This window comes from Uranotaenia lowii, chromosome 3 (assembly GCF_029784155.1).
Source record: "Uranotaenia lowii strain MFRU-FL chromosome 3, ASM2978415v1, whole genome shotgun sequence".
Lineage (NCBI taxonomy): Eukaryota > Metazoa > Arthropoda > Insecta > Diptera > Culicidae > Uranotaenia > Uranotaenia lowii.
In genome coordinates this window covers 124,037,673-124,056,957 of record NC_073693.1, presented here as the reverse complement: position 1 = coordinate 124,056,957, position 19,285 = coordinate 124,037,673, and the positions used below count along the sequence as shown (strand labels likewise).

At 36.0% G+C, this 19,285-nt stretch overlaps 1 protein-coding gene across 3 annotated transcripts in view; it reads right to left on the bottom strand.

The window, feature by feature from the left end:
• Positions 1 to 19,285, bottom strand: part of LOC129756771 (putative uncharacterized protein DDB_G0277255) — a 196,370-nt gene that overhangs the window by 88,687 nt on the left and 88,398 nt on the right. For 2 of the 3 annotated variants that reach the window (XM_055753777.1, XM_055753778.1), the window contains exons 3-4: positions 10,664 to 10,832; positions 3,062 to 3,810 (exon numbers count right to left, since the gene is read on the bottom strand). In XM_055753777.1, coding sequence (XP_055609752.1) covers positions 3,067 to 3,810; positions 10,664 to 10,832 — 913 coding nt within the window. In that variant the 3' untranslated portion in view covers positions 3,062 to 3,066. The remainder of the gene's footprint in view (positions 1 to 3,061; positions 3,811 to 10,663; positions 10,833 to 19,285) is intronic. The other variant, XM_055753779.1, reaches the window with a different exon arrangement.

Genomic DNA, 19,285 nt, shown 5'->3' with positions numbered 1-19,285 from the left:
GTGTTATTAAAGGTTATTAAGAGTAATACCAATAAAATAAATATTCAGACCCCGTTCGTTTTTGGCAACATGCTCGAACATTTTGTGTTGCCAAAATCGAATGTTGCCAAAATCGAATGTTGCCAAAATCGAACGGTTTTTTTTCTGATATTGTTTTCTCTTATTTTTAGAAAATAACTATTTTTTTTATCATTAACGTTATTTTAAGTCAATTTCTGACCATTTTTAGAATTTTTAATAATTTTTTTCTCATGTTTTTGATGCATTATGCACTATTTTTGTTTTGTTTATAATCTTTGTTTTTTTTTGTCATTTTTTGCTGTTTTTGTCATTCTTCATCTTTTTTAAGTTGATTTTGTCATTTTTAGTCTTTTGTTCGTATTTGTTTTTGATTTTTTTTTAAATTTTTCATCTTTTTGTAATTTTTGAGTACTTTATAATTTTTTAAAAAAACTTTTGTTTTTGTTGTTGTATTCCATCACCATTTCTGAACGTAAAAACGTATTTTTGATGTTTGTCCTAATTATATTGGTCCTGTTATGAAGAAAACTAAAAGGTAATGTCGTTTCTAAAAACCGTTCGATTTTGGCACATGTGCCAAAATCGGATGTTGCCAAAATTGAATGTTGCCAAAAACGAACGGGGTCTGTAGGCGAAAAGTTCATATAACGCCCCATGTGGGTAATACGCGCCACTCTTGTTTTAAAGAATCTGAAACATTTTAAGCCTGCAAAATATTACCAATTTGTTTTAAATGCTGTGATTGGTCATGGCAAGTATGATTTTTTCCTTAAAATGTCCCTGTGTCGTGATAATTTCACAATTTAGGTTTTTCTTCATTTCGATCTAAATTTTAAAACACTTTTAATAAGGTGTCACCAAGCAGAGAAAAACGAATAAGACAATATTTTCTGACACATCGATAGAGGAGAATCTAAATTATGATTTTATGCAAAAAAAATCATACTGAACTCGCTAAGGTATGCTTTTCATGGGTATGTTCTATCACGGCCCATGCGCTCTTAATAACGCGCCAATCGTAGTAGGCTGAAAATAGCATTAATTTTTCAAAAAGGCCAATTTTTATTGAAAATGAACAAAAAGTCTAAAACCATATTTTGAGCGTTAATTAAGATCAAAAAATCTATTTTTCAGTTTTTGTTAAATTTCTATTAGTCCATTTTGATTTTCTTTTCAGCCTAAGTGTCTGTAAGTATTAGTGAGTTTTCGGTCTTCGGCTGCTCTCGGGTGTGTTTGGCACTTCCCGGCAATGCTATACAAACCGTATGGAGCACATCTCTCAGATTTCCCCTTAGATTTCCCCTTTTTTGACAGATTTAAGCTTTTTTCTTCAGATTTGAGCTTTCATCTCCTATGCTCTCAAGGCAAAAAAAGCTTAAATCAGAGGAAAAAAAGCTTAAAAACGAGATTCACGAGCACTTATTTAAAAGATGTTGGTCACACGATACATAGACAAATCGTGTAACGTTGCAGGGATCTGGTGTTCGGCTGCTAGGCGCGTATTGAATACACAGCGGCGCGTATTCGCAACACAATTTTGTTCTGTGGCTTTGAATATGGTTTTTGAAAATCATGTTTTTGAAGAAACTATAGCAATTTGAGTAATGAAAAATCATAGGAATTTGTAGAAAACACTTTTCTTGAATGATTACACCCATTTTTAACACAATTTGTACGTTGAATACATAGAAAATTAGCGATTCGCTTAGGTGGCGCATAATAGGGCATGTTCCCCTATGTAGAATTAACTCTCTGGACCACTTGTTAATATTTTCAATAATTCGATTAAGTAAGTAAAAAGTTCTTCTGAAGATCATTTCAAACGTAAGTATTCAAAAAATGGACAAAATTGGCCGACGTGCACGTTCAAGGAACGATAATCCGCCACATCGAAAACAGAAACCATACGGCACTTGGTTGATGCTGGATACTTCAACTTTCGCATCTCAATCGTCTTGAGACTCTGGGATAACAATCAGACAGAGCATCGGACGGCTGACAACCTTGGACGACAAGAAACTTCAAAGGATGCTGAATAGGAGGATCGAGAGAAAACAACGCAGCAATGGATTTATTTCTGCTGGCATTGGGCAGGGAGGCAGACCAAAGAGTAAAAAAAGCGTCTGCCGAAAATGAACAAACATATCAGAAAGCTGCATTCACCTCGGCTGCATGGGTTCGAAGCTGCATGCAAAGTCGCAGCGGGAGCGGGTGAATAAAATTGCCATAGTTTTTTTTTAAAGTTAACGAAAAATTGAAAAATAAAATGAAGAAAAAACTCCAAAAGAAGCCTTTACTCAAAATTTGTTGTTCTTCATGGAAAAAGTTCCGGTAAGCGGAACATTTTGAACAATTTGTTGGGAAATTTTAATATCGAATTTATAAAAAAAATAAAGAAACAAGTCCACACGAAAGTTTTGGTCGCCATTCTGAATTTTTCTATAAAACACTGGAAGCTACTTGGAAGGGTATTGTATATTTTCCAAGTTAACTCGTATTATATATGACCTTCCATTGAAAATTTTCAGAACTCAATAAAGGTATCTGTCTTAGTTTATTTTTAGCCATGCTCAGAAAAAAATCTGTTTTTTTTAATGTTTACCATATGGAAACAAAGGAGTAGTTTCTATGAAATATCATCAAAACGCTTCATTTAATCATGGCCAAACATAAAAGTTTTAAGATGAGCCATTAAATTTTCTCCGAATCAGCAAAACTGATAACTGCTCGTGAAAACTGATCAACGGCTGCGCCCGATTCGATTAAGTGCTTATTCACGATTCCATAAAAAAGCATGACAAGCAAAAACAACACCTTCAGCCCACTCATAAATTCGAGCGCTAAATTATGATACCCTAATAAAGATCAAAAAGCGGCACCAAGGCGGCGGATTGTTGGCCATCAAGTGCGCGGCGCGCGTGACATTGTCCCCAAATTTTACGAGCGCACTTCAGTAGCAGCAACATTGTTGGCTGGTTATTGAAAACCAATCGCCGCTGGCAAATAATGGTTAACGATAACGTAATTATTTGTCGCCTACCTTCCTCACGCTATCAAATTGCCATTAGCTTCCGGTTCGTTAGTTCCGGTTCTGTTGTTGCCACTGGAGCCGATGATGGCCGCAGTGAAACCTTCGAGGGCCCTGCCATTCTGCCGTTGACCAATTTCGCAGCTTTCGTCGTTCGCCGTCGTTTTCCGGTTCTGCTGGCAGCAAATTCCGTCGATTCGAGGAGTCGAATCAAATGTCGTTCCGCGAAAATCGTTCCCCATCAGCAGCTTCCCATCTTCCGGTTCCGACCGATTTCGACGACTTGTGCTGTTGCCATGTAGTAAATATTGATCAATCCTATTGTTGGCATTGCTGTCCCCATTTTCGTGGCCCCGCAGCGTTTCGAAAGTTCCACGTACGCCAGCAACGTGCCGGTTTTCTTCGTAGTCTTCTGAGGATTCTTCTCGATGCCGATGGCCCACTTCGTCTTCCTCCAGCTGAAGTTCCAGCTGATTGGCGTCGATGTCGTGGGAGGATGCGTCGTCCTCATCAATGTGACCCGGGTCCTGATGATGACAGATGCCAGTCAAATCGTTTGCCCCGCGTGGGCTGCTGTTACTCATCATGCCGTTCATCAGCTGCGGGGCTCCGCCGAGGTTTGTTGCTGGCTCGGAGGCTACCTCTGGTGAAAAATATGCTGCTGATGCTGCTTGATTGACGATAAAATTGTCCTCCGGGTCGTACGATTTATCCGAATACTCCGAGTACGAGTCGTAATCATCACAGTCGAAATATTGGCTCTGTAAAGGAGAAAATGGAAGAGTAAGGAAATGATAACCAATTAGTTTAGCACGATGTGTTCTTGTTCTATAAAAATGGAGTTCGATCAATCCCAAGTTTCTAATAGAAAATCATACAAGTAAAAAGAAAACCTTCTAAATTTCATAACTCACAAAACTCTGTTCCATAAATTTCTTTTATAGGTACCAATGTATCGTGTGAATGTTTTTATCAACATTGGTCCAACCACTCTTTTTAAACAAGGGGTCAACTTGAACCACCAAATGAGAATCTTTTTGAGAACTTTCCTCGGGTTAAAGTTTTGCGTTGAAAATTCCATCAGTCTGTTTGAATGGCCTTATTAAACACAATTCTTTATTTTTTCTAAGATATCACAAATGTATTCTTTTTTTTTTCTTTCTCATCTGGATCGGATAAGGTTGTTGTTGTTAAAATGAAACAAAATCAACATACCAGACAAAAAAAAACGTCTGCGGCTCTGATAGAAACACCAATATTCAACATAAGACCGAAACAAATATCAAATTCTTTTTTTGTCGCGCCCCTTCCTCCTTCAACTTTTCCGAAAAACACAAAAGGGGAAGGGGGCACATAAAATTCGTAGTGTTTAATGAAAATTATGTTAAATTTATCTTATATTCTAAAAATCTATCCGCATCAGTTTTGAGCTTTCTACACAAATTGCCCTCCGCTTACATTGTTTACCACCATTTCACTTCTTCTAGGAAGCGCACTCGCTTCATATTAATCTTAAACATTTCTACCTTAGAAGTTCATCTCGCCGCAATGCCATTAAAATAATATAATCAATCTTACATTACACGTAAAACAATCATCGCTGGAAAAAAAAAAATGAAAATGAGTATAGCATCTTTGTATTTGCAAGGAGATTTACATGCAAATCACATGCGAAACTCATATTAATGTCGTCAAATTGGTCTCAAGAGGAAGTGATATTACCTCTTACCGGTTCATATCATTCAAAGTCGGCATTTCTCCGGATTTGAAACAGAAAGCATTGAATCCTGATTCTTGGCCTAAGGGATTATATTTCCGGGAATTTTTGGACTACAACTCGAAGCAGTTTCGTGGTCCTCAACTGTAATCAACCGCCAGCAAATATCTATTGGACACCGGGACGCACCACTCATGCCAATTCGGTTCATATCAGGTGGTTCAGGGGGAGGCTTCCAATTGCCATGCAACGGCAAGTATTCTTTTACTTTGGACTTTTCTCCCAGTCATGCATTCCTGCTTTCTAGCCCCGCCTCGAATTATTGGTTTGATTGGTTTTATATTTCCCGCTATGATGAGCAAATTCATTTTGATATAAGCTTGGTGCAGCAGTATGCTGCTGATGATATTTTGGATACCAACTCTATCTCGGCGAATCTCAATTTGACATCGGGACGCACCATTTCTCATGCCAATTCGGAAGCTCTCTTCTCTGGCCACCAACGACCGACTGTTCCTGTCCAAAGTCGTCCCGTTTATCGGTCAGGTGGTTCAGGGGGAAGCTTCCAATTGCCAAGTTACGGTAAGTATTCGTCTGTTTCGAGCACTTCACCCAGTGATGCATTTTTGCCTTCTAGCCTTGCATCGAACAGGACTCCGTCTACTCAACCCAACGACGCAGCTTGGTGCTATTACCAAAACGTTCGGGGCCTACGCACTAAAACAGAGGACTTCTATCTGGCAACTATCGATAGCAGCTACGATGTCATCATTTTGACCGAAACTGGCTTGACAGATTCGATCAATACTGCCCAACTATTCGGCAATAGGTACTCAGTGTTTTGATGCGACCGCAGCTCGCGAAATAGTCTAAAAAATGCTTTGGTGGAGTTTTGATTGCTGTTAAACAACACCACGTGAGCAGCTTGATTTAGAACAAGTCTGTGTTGCAGCGAACATCAACGGGAAAAAATTATTTTCTGTGCCATATATGTGCCTCCTGACAAAAGTAATTGTATGCACATTTTGGAGTCCCATGTGGCCACCGTACGCGAGTTGTGCACCCGTGCTTCTGCTGAGGAGGTCTTGGTATGTGGCGATTACAACCAACCTCGTTTGTTGTGGGAGGCGAGTGATGCAGGTGCGAAATTCTTGAATGTTACACCTATCAGTGCTTCCGCCGCCTCATTGATCGATGGAATGAATTCGCTCAATCTTAATCAGTTCAACGCTAACAGCAATCATCTCGGACGGGTACTGGATCTTGTTTTTGGCTCTAGTGAGGAACTTATTGTAATTAGAAATGCTCCCGATGTACTCGTACCGATAGACTCGCATCACCCACCTATCGTCTTCGATTTACCTGCTGCTATGTCTACCAATTACGGTTCTCGAAATACCTCCGAACCTAGGATTAGGCCTTTAAATTTGCGGAAAACGAACTTTTCGTTGCTCTTTCAGTACTTGAACAGTGTTGACTGGGATGCAGTTTTTGGAGACTCATCAGTTGATGCTATGACAGAATCGTTCTGCAACTTGATCTGTACCTGGTTGAATTCGCACGTTCCCAGATTTAAAGCGCCTATGACACCCCCTTGGAGCACGCCCACCTTGCGGCAACTACGACGGGAAAAAAAAATGCTTGTCTTCGCAGACTGAGAAAAAATCGAACAGAGGATTTTCAACAACAGTTCAAAGCTTCAAGTTCTAGTTTACGCAGTAATCCGCGAAGTTTTTGGACTTTCGTAAACGCAAAACGTAAAACGAGCTGTTTACCTACTACCGTTTTCTACAATGATGCTGTCGGTAACTCCCCAGATACCTGTTGCAACTTATCTACAGAGCATTTGAAGTCAGTTTTTCTGAACACCGTTTCATCCGAAAGAGAGCGCAGTGAAGCCATCAATCATGTACCTGTCGATGTTTTTGACTTGAATACTTTTGAAATTAATCAAGATCTTATTGAGCGCTCTGCGAAAAAGCTTAAAAGCGCATTTGCTCCTGGACCTGATGGGATTCCAGCTGTTATCTATCGTCGCTGCATCGAAGCTCTTTCCTTGCCTCTGGCTAAAATCTACAACAGATCAATCCAGCAAAAAAAATTCCAGACAAATGGAAAAATTCGTTTATGTTTCCGGTGTACAAAAATGGTGATCGTCGAGACGTTAAGCAATATCGTGGTATTACCAGTTTGTCTGCAGGGTGTAAGCTCTTTGAAATAATTGTTGGTCAAGCCCTTTTACGCGCTCCATCGCAGTACATCGCACCTGAACAGCATGGTTTCATGCCTGGTAGATCGGTGAGTACTAACCTCATAGAATACACGTCATTTTGCCTCAATCAGTTGGAAAATAAAAAAACAAGTCGATGCGGTGTATGCAGATATCAAAGCCGCTTTTGACGCGATTGACCATAAGATTTTGCTCGCTAAGCTCGCCAAGCTTGGCATTCATGACGACATGATTGCTTGGCTGAAATCCTTTCTCACCGAGCGCTGCATAAGGATCAAAAGGATCAAAAAGCATTTCATATACTTTTACCAATCAATCTGGTGTCCCTCAAGGGAGTAATTTGGGGCCATTATTATTTGCGCTATTTTTTAACGATTTGATTACAAGCCTAGAAGACGGAACGAAAATTGGTTACGCTGATGACCTTAAAATATTTCTGCCAGTGGAATGTACTGCTGATTGGATTTGCCTCCAATCTCTGCTGAACCCCTTTTGTGAATGGTGTAGACAGAACAAACTTACAGTTAGTGTTTCGAAATGCTCTGTGATTACTTTTCATCAGAATAAAACACCGATCCCTTACGTATGACTATAGTATCGGCAGCCAGTTTTTGAAAAGAGCTTTGAAGTGAATGATCTTGGCATGATCCTCGATGCGCAACTCACTTCCAACAGTTAACGCTCTTCAGTTATCAACAAAGCGAATCGTCAGCTCGGCTTCATCACCAAAGTGTCACGAGAATTCAAAGATCCTTTGTGCTTGTAATCACTGTACTGCGCCCTCGTCAGATTTATAACTGATCATGCTGGATTTTGAGGATTGAACGTGTACAGAAGCGGTTTGTCAGATTCGGCTTGCGACACCTGCCTTGGCGTCATCCCGAAGATCTTCCAGCATATTCAGATCGGTGTCAGCTTTTGGGTCTCGAAACCCTCGAATGTCGGCGAAAGACTCAACAGGCTTCTTTCATTGTGAAGATTATAAATGGAGAAGTTCAATCGCCAAATCTTCTAAGGATGATAAACCTCAGTGCCCCATCGAGAACTCTGCGATATAATTCGTTTCTCTCACATCAAATCTACCGAACATCGTATACAATGAACCACTCAGTGCAATGATGCGTATGTTTCAGGATGCTGAGCACCTACATCAGTTCGAAGAATCATCCAGCTGATTTATTCGTCGAATTCGTCAGTCCAAATTGTTTTACTAATTTGATTGTAACTAAACCTTTTCATTTAAACATTTATGTTCGATGAATTTAATTATAATAAATAATTAAATAAATACTTTTCCAAAGAGAGTGCTCTACCAAGGATATTTACATGAAGTAGCAGGTATCACAGCCAGTTGTCAACAAAGTTTCTGGTCGTTTGCTACTCGTTTGCTGCCAGAGGTCGGATGTTAAATGCTTAACGCTCGGATCCTCTTAGCTTGCCAACAAACAAGGATGACCAATCTGATTGGCAGCTTTTTTCCTACTAACAACACGCCAGCAATAATTGCGTTGCTACAAGGAAATCGGTGTTTGGGTAAAAATGAAAGTGAAATTTAATGTATCAAAATGTTATTTGCTTATTTGGAACAAAATCAGATGTTGTGAGGAAAAATAAATGTAGGGGAGATAAGGGCATAATGGCCACCTTAAGGAAAACGCTTCTTTAATCATAGAGAACAGCTACAATATGTGAATTACATCATTGTTTCGTGTTCAGACACTCAAATAGTCTGTTGCCTAATTGGATGAAACTTGAAAAAGTAAATAAAAACGTTCAAAAATGCATTTTAAATTTTTTTTGCCGAAAGCTGAAAACCAGCCACTTTAGGGGCATAAAAAGAACCCCCCTGGGACAGTATAAGCACCATTTTTCGGGGCAAAATGAGCGTTTTCTGCCGGGGAATCAAGCAGCAAATTCGACTCGATGAAGTCAACTGATTAATAGAGCTACAGCTTGACTTCATCTGACGATTTGGCCTATTGGTAAGGTGTCGGAGAGGTAATCAGTAGACTCGAGTTCGATTCCTGGTCGTTTGCTGCTGCGAACTTTCTCTTTCAACATTTGGTTGCTACCAGTGGTGCCACATTAGAATCGGTATATTCAAGCCCGAAAAAATCGTTAAAAAGGTTCTGCATTTTTAATCTGATGTCTGGCAATTTGAGTTTTTAGCTAGGAATGTGAATATGAGCTGAAGTTATTCAATTCAATAATTGGATAATTGATTTTGATTTTTTCACATCTTTTTAAATGGTACCCTTGCACTGCATTTTGGGAAGGAGCCATTATACGCTGGAAACTAGCTGGCGTTTTTTCCCTTAATAAAAGTTTCAAGAAGTTTTAAATAAAAAATTAAGTTAAAGTTATCTTTTGCAATTTAACGTTAGGGTGTTCGTATATTTTGTGTTAAATAATAGCTTTCTGGGTAAAAAAAAACATCAAAAATCGTAATCCACGGTTCAAACGCAAAGTTTACTCCCAGAAGAAAAAAAATGTCTATCAGCATGGTTTGTCAATTTGAATTTGTAAATTTTTATTCTGTTTTGGGGAAGTGTTTACATTTTATAAACATAAAATCCATAAATTAATCGTTGTCCTATTGTTGCAAGAAACTCAACAAAAATAAATCTGCATCAAGTTTCTAAAGTTTTTAAAAGCCTCCAATTGCCTGCAATTTTTCTCGATCTCTGTTGATTGGTTCTCACCCTTGTTCTGTAATTTGTCAGTCAACATTTGACACCCTGGCCGGAATCAATCGAGCCATCTCTCGTCATTAGCAGTACAAGTGGTTTCCGTTTTGCTATATAGCTATAGTCGGACCAGATTTTCGAATCAGGCTAGGATTAAGAAGATGATAAATCAATTATTTTGCAATGAGCACATTATTGTCCCTTCCATCAATTGACATCTCGACGTTCGTCCTTTCGGATGGTGTCGGTTCAAGTCGGTTTGAGTCGGTTCATGTCTCGCCCACGATCGAACAATGAATGGGGCTTTCCGAGCTAACCGAGAAAAAAAAAACGGAAGATGGCACCAAGCCAGAGCTGAATAGAATTTCCAATGAGTTGGATAATCTAGTCCGGTTCGATGGGATTTTTCGTTGTCCCTTCGGAGTCGACAACTTGACAGCCAGAAGTTGTGTCGGGTCCTTTCGGAATCGAGCGAGAGGTGCCGAACGGTTTACCGCAAATGTGTCCTCCTCCACAAATGGTCCGGATTGTCTCGCTTCGAGACAGCTGTATTGGAAGAATTTTTTTTCCTTGACAGGACAGCAAAACCAGATCAGGAAAATAAAAAAATAATCCGGGGTACCGGCAGTCTATCGAGAAACTGCCAAAAGCATCCGACCAACGAACGAACGATTTCAGGAGAATGACAATGGAATTTTCTGTTCCTTCTTCTATTCATTATGAAGTTATTAGCATGTAAATGGAAAACATTTGTCTTGGGACGTGTGTTTCCAACGTTTGGGTAAAATGTCATTAGTAAAGTTGTAGTTAGTTACAGCGCAGATTGTCTCTTTTTTGTGTGGGAAAGTTTGCAACTGTTACTGAACGCAAAAATCATTAAGCCTCTTTAAGCATCTTAAGCTGAACCTTGATTAAAATCCAAATTTAAAATCAGAAAAAATTAAACTAAACCACCCACTTTGTGCATTTAATTGACTTACCTGACAGTCGATGCACCGACAACTGTCACTCAAGCTGCATTTGATTCCAAGCAATTGGGCTGCCTCATTGTACAGATCCTTGGTTGATTTTTCTTCGCTCGGTACCCGGTTAAGTGATTGCTGTTTCTGTTGTTGACGTTGATTGTTGTTATTGTTGGAGTTTCTTCTGCTGTAAGAAAAGAACGGAGAAGATTGCAATCAGGACATTATTTGTGACTGCGGTGCGATTTCGAGTCGCAGTTGGAAACGAAGATTTTTTACAGATCAATGGCGACGGGCGTAGGTTTAAGAACATATCGAGTAGATTTTATTCAGTAAAAGCATTTCGCTTCGAAAGTTTATTTGTTAAAATTTGTTCAAATAAAAGAGTATGAATAATATACAAATTAATTTTGTAAAGTTTTTTTCAATAAATATTATATAATTAATATTTTGAGTGAAAAATACATATTTAAAACTGCAAAAAAATTTTTGAATAGAAACAATGAATTGTTTACCATAAGCTACATTTGAAAAAAAAAAATTGTTTCTTAAAAACTCCAATATTTTTTTTGGTTCATGTTTACAGAATTCCACAATTAGATCCCAGATCAAAAATTAACATACATTAACGAGCTAATGATTTGAGTTTTGTACAGAAAGTCTATTACAATTTCAAGGTCAACTAAGTATCACTATTTAGCTAGAAAAATGGGTAGTCTTTAGTAGGGGAAAGTCGGACACCCTTAGGTAGAATCGCAATAGAAAATCAAATATTGCTATTTTCATCGCAGTTCCGTGCAGATGGGCATTTTAGGTTGTTTACTATCACATTTACCATTAAAAAAAGTAAATTTCCTTCATCGAGACTGTTTTATAGCTATCTAAAAACAGCTTGAAAATTACAGTTTTTAAAATGATCGGGTTAAACGGACACTGCTCAGAAAAGGTACCTTATGCCGCAAAAATTGCTGTAAAAGAAGATATTTTTGTGAATTCAGTATTTGAAAACGTTATTAATTCAAAATGGAACCAACTGAAAGCGAAACAGTGTGCGTGTGGTTTCGGAATTCCTTATTTTATAGGCGCTTTCTTCAACGGAGATCCTGTTTTTACAGTTTTTATGGCCTGTTTAAGGGGGGGGGGGGGGGGGGGGGGGGGGTAGGGTCTAACACTTTCAAAAAATCGATTTTTTAATTTTTTTATTTTCTTATTGTAAAACATTTCAAGAATGTTGTGTCAAATTTTCAAGTCAATTGAAGCAAAACTGTAGAAGTTATAGGCCTTTATCTCCTCCTATCTAATACTGCAAGAAAGCAAGAGCAGAAACTTCAAACGCGTTTTTCTCGAAAGCACATTTTTTAAGTCCGTGGAAATCGTCATTGGAAAACTACTTAGCCGATTCTTTTAAAATTTGGAGCATATTTTCTACATATAAAATACCAGACCCCAACGTTTTTCTTTTTTTCTTTTTTTACTTTGGGGAGATTTTACAGATCAAAAATGGCGGATTTTTTCGTGAAAAATCGTAGTTTTTACTTCAAACAGCCACAAAAATTTCATAAATTTTTTTTTAAGTTAAACAAAAACGTTGGGGTCCAGAAAAACATCTTTTAAAAATATTTTGCTCTGATTTTTTTACTTCAGATGATTCTGTGCTGAGATACAGTGTCCACCGCAAATCCTGTTTTCTAAAAGGCATCCTCGAAAGTGATCCGTCACCGGCTCATTTTTCAATATTTTTCTGCGAAAAAATTACTAAATGTTCTTTTAACAATGCTTTGTATAATGCAAAAAATTTGAATACATTTGTTTGAACGATAGCTCTAGAAAAAAATCGTGAAAATGGTGATTTTTTTACCCGTTAGACCCTACCCCCCCCCCCCCCCCCCCCCCCTTAAGATGGTGAGTGCTTTTCGACCGACAATTGCTCTTGCCAAGGTCTTCTGAAGGCATATGAAGGATCAAACCGATGAAAAATTTAAAATACCTGGAGGAACTTATGTGTCCGTTTTATCCGATCTTGAGGGGTCCGTCTTACCCGCCTTAGCAACTTCTTTTTCAAAACGTTTGTTGTTCAAGCCACATTTCTGAAAATTTTGCGTGTTATGAACTATTTTATGAGGAGAGAAAACTACATCAAATAATAGATCCGCAAAGTTTTTGTTTGCTTTGTTTACTATTATAGAACCTTGCTCGCATAAACAAAAGGTCTCGAAAGTGTTGATACACTTAGGCGAACATATTCCCATCATTAGATTAGTGCGAAATATTGTTATTCTCGGTATATTGAAATTGTCCGTTTTACCCGCTGTGTCCGTCTTGCCCGGCTTTCCCCTACCAGTACTAGATCTAAATTCAGTTTGAATTAAAAATTGAGTGTATTACGAGATCCACAAGAGAATAATCAAATATTAATATAATGGTTTAACAAGAATGGAATGGAATGGAATGGAATGGAAATTAACAAGAAAAAGTAAATTTTTGTTAGGAAAAATGGCGCAAAACCAATATTTACAGTTCATATAATAGAATTAAGGCATAAGAGCTATTCTCGAGAAAAACAAGCATCTAAGTTCCTGAAGAGCTCAATAAAGGGTGTTGGGATCAAAAAGTGGTAAATTTAAATTCACCGTATTCATTCTAATTCATTCATATATAAAACCTGAGCACCCCCCATTTTGGATGTTAATCTTAAGTTGTACAAGTCATTTACTCAGTCTTTAAAGCCTTAATCGGCTAAAACGGCGTATGTCTTTTCAAAACAGCTGGGAATTTACCATTGCTTCAAAAAAAAAAAATCGGCATTATGAAGTCCATGTTTTACTCTCACTAACATTATTTACGCATTATTAAGTTCTTGATAAACACATTCATGAAATAATAAAGAGATTTTTTTTAATAATGTTTTCATGTACAAAACATTTTAAGTTGACGAAAAATGATCTTCAAGACATATTTTATGTTATTTTCAAACAAAGTGTGATAACTCAAAAAGTAAATTTGTCAATTCGAAATATTGCTAACAAATGAAGTCTCCCCAGGGATCAAGCATGCTCATTCCCTTGGGGCCTTGCTAATTTAAAAAAAAATTAAACAGAGCAATCACGGAGTCTCTGGGAGGAAACTAAAATTTTCCTAAATAAGCATCGCAAATTTTTGCATAATTCTAAAGCTGGGACCTTCTTTTCATTTAAGCCGAAATTTAAGATGAAACAAGGGAGAGGGGGGGGGGGGGGGGGTGGGGTAATGTGTTTCTAGAACGTAATATGTTTTCAATTTTTTTAACCTTTTTAATGGTTAAAACGCTTGTCCCATCTTTATCGTTATTCCAACTCCAATAATCCAATAATGGATTCCAGGAAAATTCTCTGGCTATAGCTTTGTCGGTGAAATCAAAGTGATAAAAAAATTAGAGAAAGGAGTTGTGATGTCGCAATCAAAGTGATTATTACTACATTTGAAAAATTTATTTTCACTTCTCATAAGTGATTGTATCATAACCAGAATTAGTCTCCTGACGATTCAGTTATTCATTGTAGAGTATATAAATGTTCAGAACGGTTCATTTACATTAAAAAATCAATATTTTGTATACATTTGAACAGGATAATCTGAAGTAAAGAGCATATATGTGGTTTTATTATTAAACAATGTCTCCTGCTTTAGTAATTTATATTTTGAGCAAAGTTTGTGTAAAGATTTTCGTGAACAATTTTGGACTAGGAAACAAGTTTTTAATAATAAAGTGTGATCTTTCCCCAACAAAATAGAAGAAACAGTAGTAGTAAAGAGTAGTAAAAAATTAAAAATAAACTTATGTGAATTTTTCCCCAGACGTCCAAATTACTCGTGATTTTCCAAAAAGTTGACCATTCGGTCGAATATTCTGTTGAATTTCTAACAAAAATACAAAAGCGATTTTTTCCATCATTCATTGGAAGAAATTCCATCTTAATGTCCTTCATGTTTTTAAGTTGATTTTTTTCCAACCAGATCATATAACCAGATGATGAATTTCAAGATCTTTTTAAAGAAGGGGTCTCTCTGATAAAAAAAAATGTCGCCAATAACTGAAAGGACATCAGTTGACTTGTCGCTTCTAGGGTCGTAATCACCAAAGAGAATGAGTTCCTATTAAATCTGGGACAAAACACGTCGTCGAAACAGGGGCCAAGCAATTTGAAATTGCTAATTTGATATCAAATTAGATGAAAGTCAAATTCGAGCAAGACATCTTCAAAGTAGTTGTTAAAAAGAACCTTTAACCTTAAGCATACCATGCTTTAAACCGCACAGTCAGGCAAGTCAAAACGATTTTTTTTATTTAAAAAAAGACCAAATCTGAACAAAAACTAGGCCAAAAAACATACAAAAGGAATGTAAAAGAAAATATCTTGAATTTTAAAGTTTTCATTGAATTACAGCAGCAGTACTAGAATTATATCTTAGGATTGAAAAAAAATTTATGATCATTTTAAAATTGGTCAAAATCGATTTTGAACACAAAATCTGGAAATTATTAAAGAGAAATTAGAAGTTTTGTATATGATTTAGCAAATAATTTGAATAAAGCCATGCATACTGGCCAGATTTGGCATTTATCGAATTCTTTATAGACTTATGGGCAAGCCTAAATATTTTAATACAATCTGTTTATATTTTCAACCTTTTTTAGTGGTTTGTTTTATTTGATTCAATTATTAGAAAATCTTTTTTTTTATAATATACTTTTAGTTGGTTGACTAAGCTTAAATACATCTGATTTTCTGTTACAAATTTTGAAGTTTTGTTTTCTAAAGGTTCAACATTTGTTCAAATTAACGAAAATATTTGTTTTTAAAACTCCTTATGCGGTTTTTTGTCTGGCAGTTCTATATAGGGAACACTCCAAACATTCTGTGGATTTCTGCATTTCGGCTCTCCACTGAAATAATATTTTCTTATTTTCATTTAAAAAATAAATACCTACACTCTTTAGAGCTGATCGTATCATGAAAACAATTTTTAACAGGGGCTAAATATGCTTAAAACAGTCCTTCCACATTAATTTGCCTTGCCCAAGTAACACAGATTAAGCCAACTAGCATTAGGAAGTTTTATTATGGTTTAATTATGGCATTGTTTGTGCAGCTCGTTTTATGACGGTTTTATTATGGTCATGCAGAATGCCTATATATTTTTTTCGACCATATGTTTTAGATGGTTTTGAAAACGCTAATAAAACTTTTATTAAACATACTGTTTTTGTTATTTTGAAAGAGTTATGAATGCTCTTTTTAAACTATAATAAAACACAAACTTAGAAGTTTGCTCCAAGCTTTTATTTGCATGTTCTATAAAAGCACTCAGTGCATGATTATTAAACCGCCATAAAACTTAGTGACAGTTCTCGATCAAGATGTCAAAACAGGACACGCTCAGGTTAGATAGCACATATTTGAATTGGAACTCCCATTTTTACACATTTTTGGTAAGTTGTGCGTGTTGGTTTTGAGTTAAAATTAAAAAAATACATCTTTCAAAACTTGAAATCACCGAAAGTGGAATGAATATCTTTACAATATGAGTATTGAGTGAAAGGGCCCAAAAACTAAAAAAAAAATGTTGCTTGATGCCATCATTAATTCAAGATGGCGGCTTCCGCTTTTATTTTCAAAGCTGTAAATTACTGAAAATATCGTGAAACCTTCACTATATGGTTATTAGGTGAAAGTAATAAACGAGTAGAAGTCAAATTTCGTTGCCCGTCGCCATCTTAAATCCAAGATGGCGGCTACCACCCAACTTGAAAATACTGTAAATGACTGAAAATCGCATTAAACCCATATTATAGGGGTATAAGTTGAAAGAGATCAACCGGTAGAAGTTTTTCAGCTATTAATTTTACCAGATCATATCTAAATAATGCAATCATCATTCATCAACCATTTTGATTGCTGGAAAAAATAAAAAAAAAAACTCCGAGAACTCACAGAATCGAAAAAAAACAAAAATTTCCAACATGTTTAATAATAGCTTTTTAAAAGCTTTGGTGACCAACATTGATGACCAACAATGATATGTCTTGATGACGTTTCTAGGGCAGGGCCAAATAGCCTGATTTTGGCTTTATTAGAGTCCAGGTGATGTTATAGAATGCACTTTAGCTTATTATGAAGAATAACGCTATACTCCAAACAAAATTTTGCTGACCATAATAAAGCTAAAATTGTTACTTGGATGATTTTGCACATTTTTAAGATGTTTCATTGCTGAAAACATGAAATAAGCAAAAAAAAATATTCAAATAAAGCAAGAGCCATCTCTTTTAAGGAGTTAATTCGAAAAAAAATGCAACACTTTGTTTCGTGAATAACTTTTGAATGCATGGATGAAAGTTGATGAAATTATCAGTTTAGCTATCTAGTAATATAAAGTGTACGTGTACAAAATTTAGTGACAATCTGTCTAGTGGTTAGTATGGCTGTATTTAGCTCAATTTGACACTACCAATTTTAAAACTTTACATTTTTCTTGTTTCTTAACCTAGTTTTTTGTGGTCATAATCTTAAAAAAATAAAAATAAATAATCTTTTTGTGCAAAATATAGCTTCTAATTCAGCTTACTTAGGCACTAAGTTAATTTTTTAAAGCATTTGGAAGCTGCTCAATAGTTTTCCGTGATAAATGTTGCTTTTTTTCCTTAGACTTTGAATTAGACAGTTTAGACAGCTGAATGATGTTTGAAAATAATATTGGAATTACGTTACTGGATTTTCAAACCTATAAGTCTCACACTAATCTGTTGAGAAACAAGAAAGAAATAGCGATTTTAAACTAATATATATAGTGTCAAATTGACACTCTAGATCAGTGGTTTCTAAACTTTTTCCACTCACCGCCCCTTTTTGCCAAATTTTTCAGCTAAACGCCCTCTGGATAGTTGAAAACCATTAGCTTTTGGCTTTAGGTTGTTTTAAGACTTAACTCAAAATGCATTCAAATTTATATGAAGCTATATGAGGGCCAAACGGGTAGGGGGTAAAATGGTCGATTCTGATTTAAATATGTCAAACTAATCTTCACATTTCAAACAATTTTTCGTGATTTTTCTGATTTTTAGAATTTCATTTACATACTATTTCGTCCGAAAGAAAAATGCAAATATTTCAAAAAAAATGACCAAATATAACAACTTGAAAGCGTGTTTTGTCGGAATAAGCTTTTATTGACTAACATCCTTTTGGCTCCAAGGTTCTCATATTGCTTCAAACCTCCAGTTAACTCTTAATTCTATGTACAGTTTACTTAACAACTACTTGAACTTTCATTTGTTTGTTTTGATATAAAATCATAGATGTTTAATTTTTGTAAACAAAATTCTATATTCATCAATAATTTGCTTGACACGAATGCCAAAACGTTGGTAAAGTGTCACAAATAAACAAAAAAAAAACCTTATTTGCATTATTGAATATATACTAGTTAATGTCTGTGAAATATCTTAACAAGTAGTATTATTTCGAGATACATGAATTTGAGTCCTGTTCAAAGTTATGCAGCATTCACGGGTCTTAAAGTTTAAATTAGATTTTAATAACTGAATTCCGGAAATGTAAGTGATAAGTTTATCGATGGCAAACAGCACAATTGATTTTTTTTTTCAAATCGATTGAAAAAAGATGGACAAACAAGAACTTAAAATCAAAATTCTCTTACCTAAAAAAATCATTCATATTTTCTTTTAAAAAATCAATCATTAGGTTTTTTTGTTTAGCTAATTTTATGAGACAATTCATTTTAAAAAATATCAAATATCGTCATCTAAATTGAATCTTTAATCTTTACAAATTAATCTTCCAAAACAAGATCAACAGGGTATACAAAATCTGTGACAATTTAAAAATATTTTTAAAATACATTTTAAGGCAAAAAATATTGAGATACTAGAACAAAAGTTTGCTGGCAGCTCTGTGAAATTGAAGATATTTTAAGCTTGAACCAGATGTTTAGTTCTGTAGCGAATTTTTATTGTTTTGCATCGAATTTTCTCGTTGCTATTTCAAATCAACATTCTTTCGTGATTTGAGAAAATGTGCATTACGACCTCACCGCCCCCCTGAGCCCTTCCAACGCCCCCTCAATTTCAAGAATGAGCTCACCGCCTCCTTGAAAGCTCTCATCGCCCCCAAGGGGGCGTTAGGGTCCACTTTGAAAACCACTGCTGTAGATTTTAAGAAGAGTTTTTTTTTCCAGGGCTTTCAGGGCACTTCCATTTGAAATAATGACGATGCAACGTTGAAAATTTATTGAATTTGTCGTGGGTCAAAGAATTTTTTGTTTTTTTTTTTTGGATGCACCAGTATAAAGTTACAAAATTCCAATGGTTTAATAGGTTTAATATATACGTATCACTCAACTTTTCATCATGGTTTGTAGTAGAGATGTACCGAAAAGTGGTATTCGGCGAACGGCCGAATATTGACCTTTCCAACTATTCGGCCAAACGAATATTCGGTAGAATATTCTGTTTAATTTTCTGAAAGTTTCAAAAAAATAAATTGAAGTTTTTGTTTGATCAATAATCTGAATAAACCCTGGTAAAATCCGATATATCTGAGATGATTTACTGAAACCATAAGTTTTTGATGAGTTGGTAGC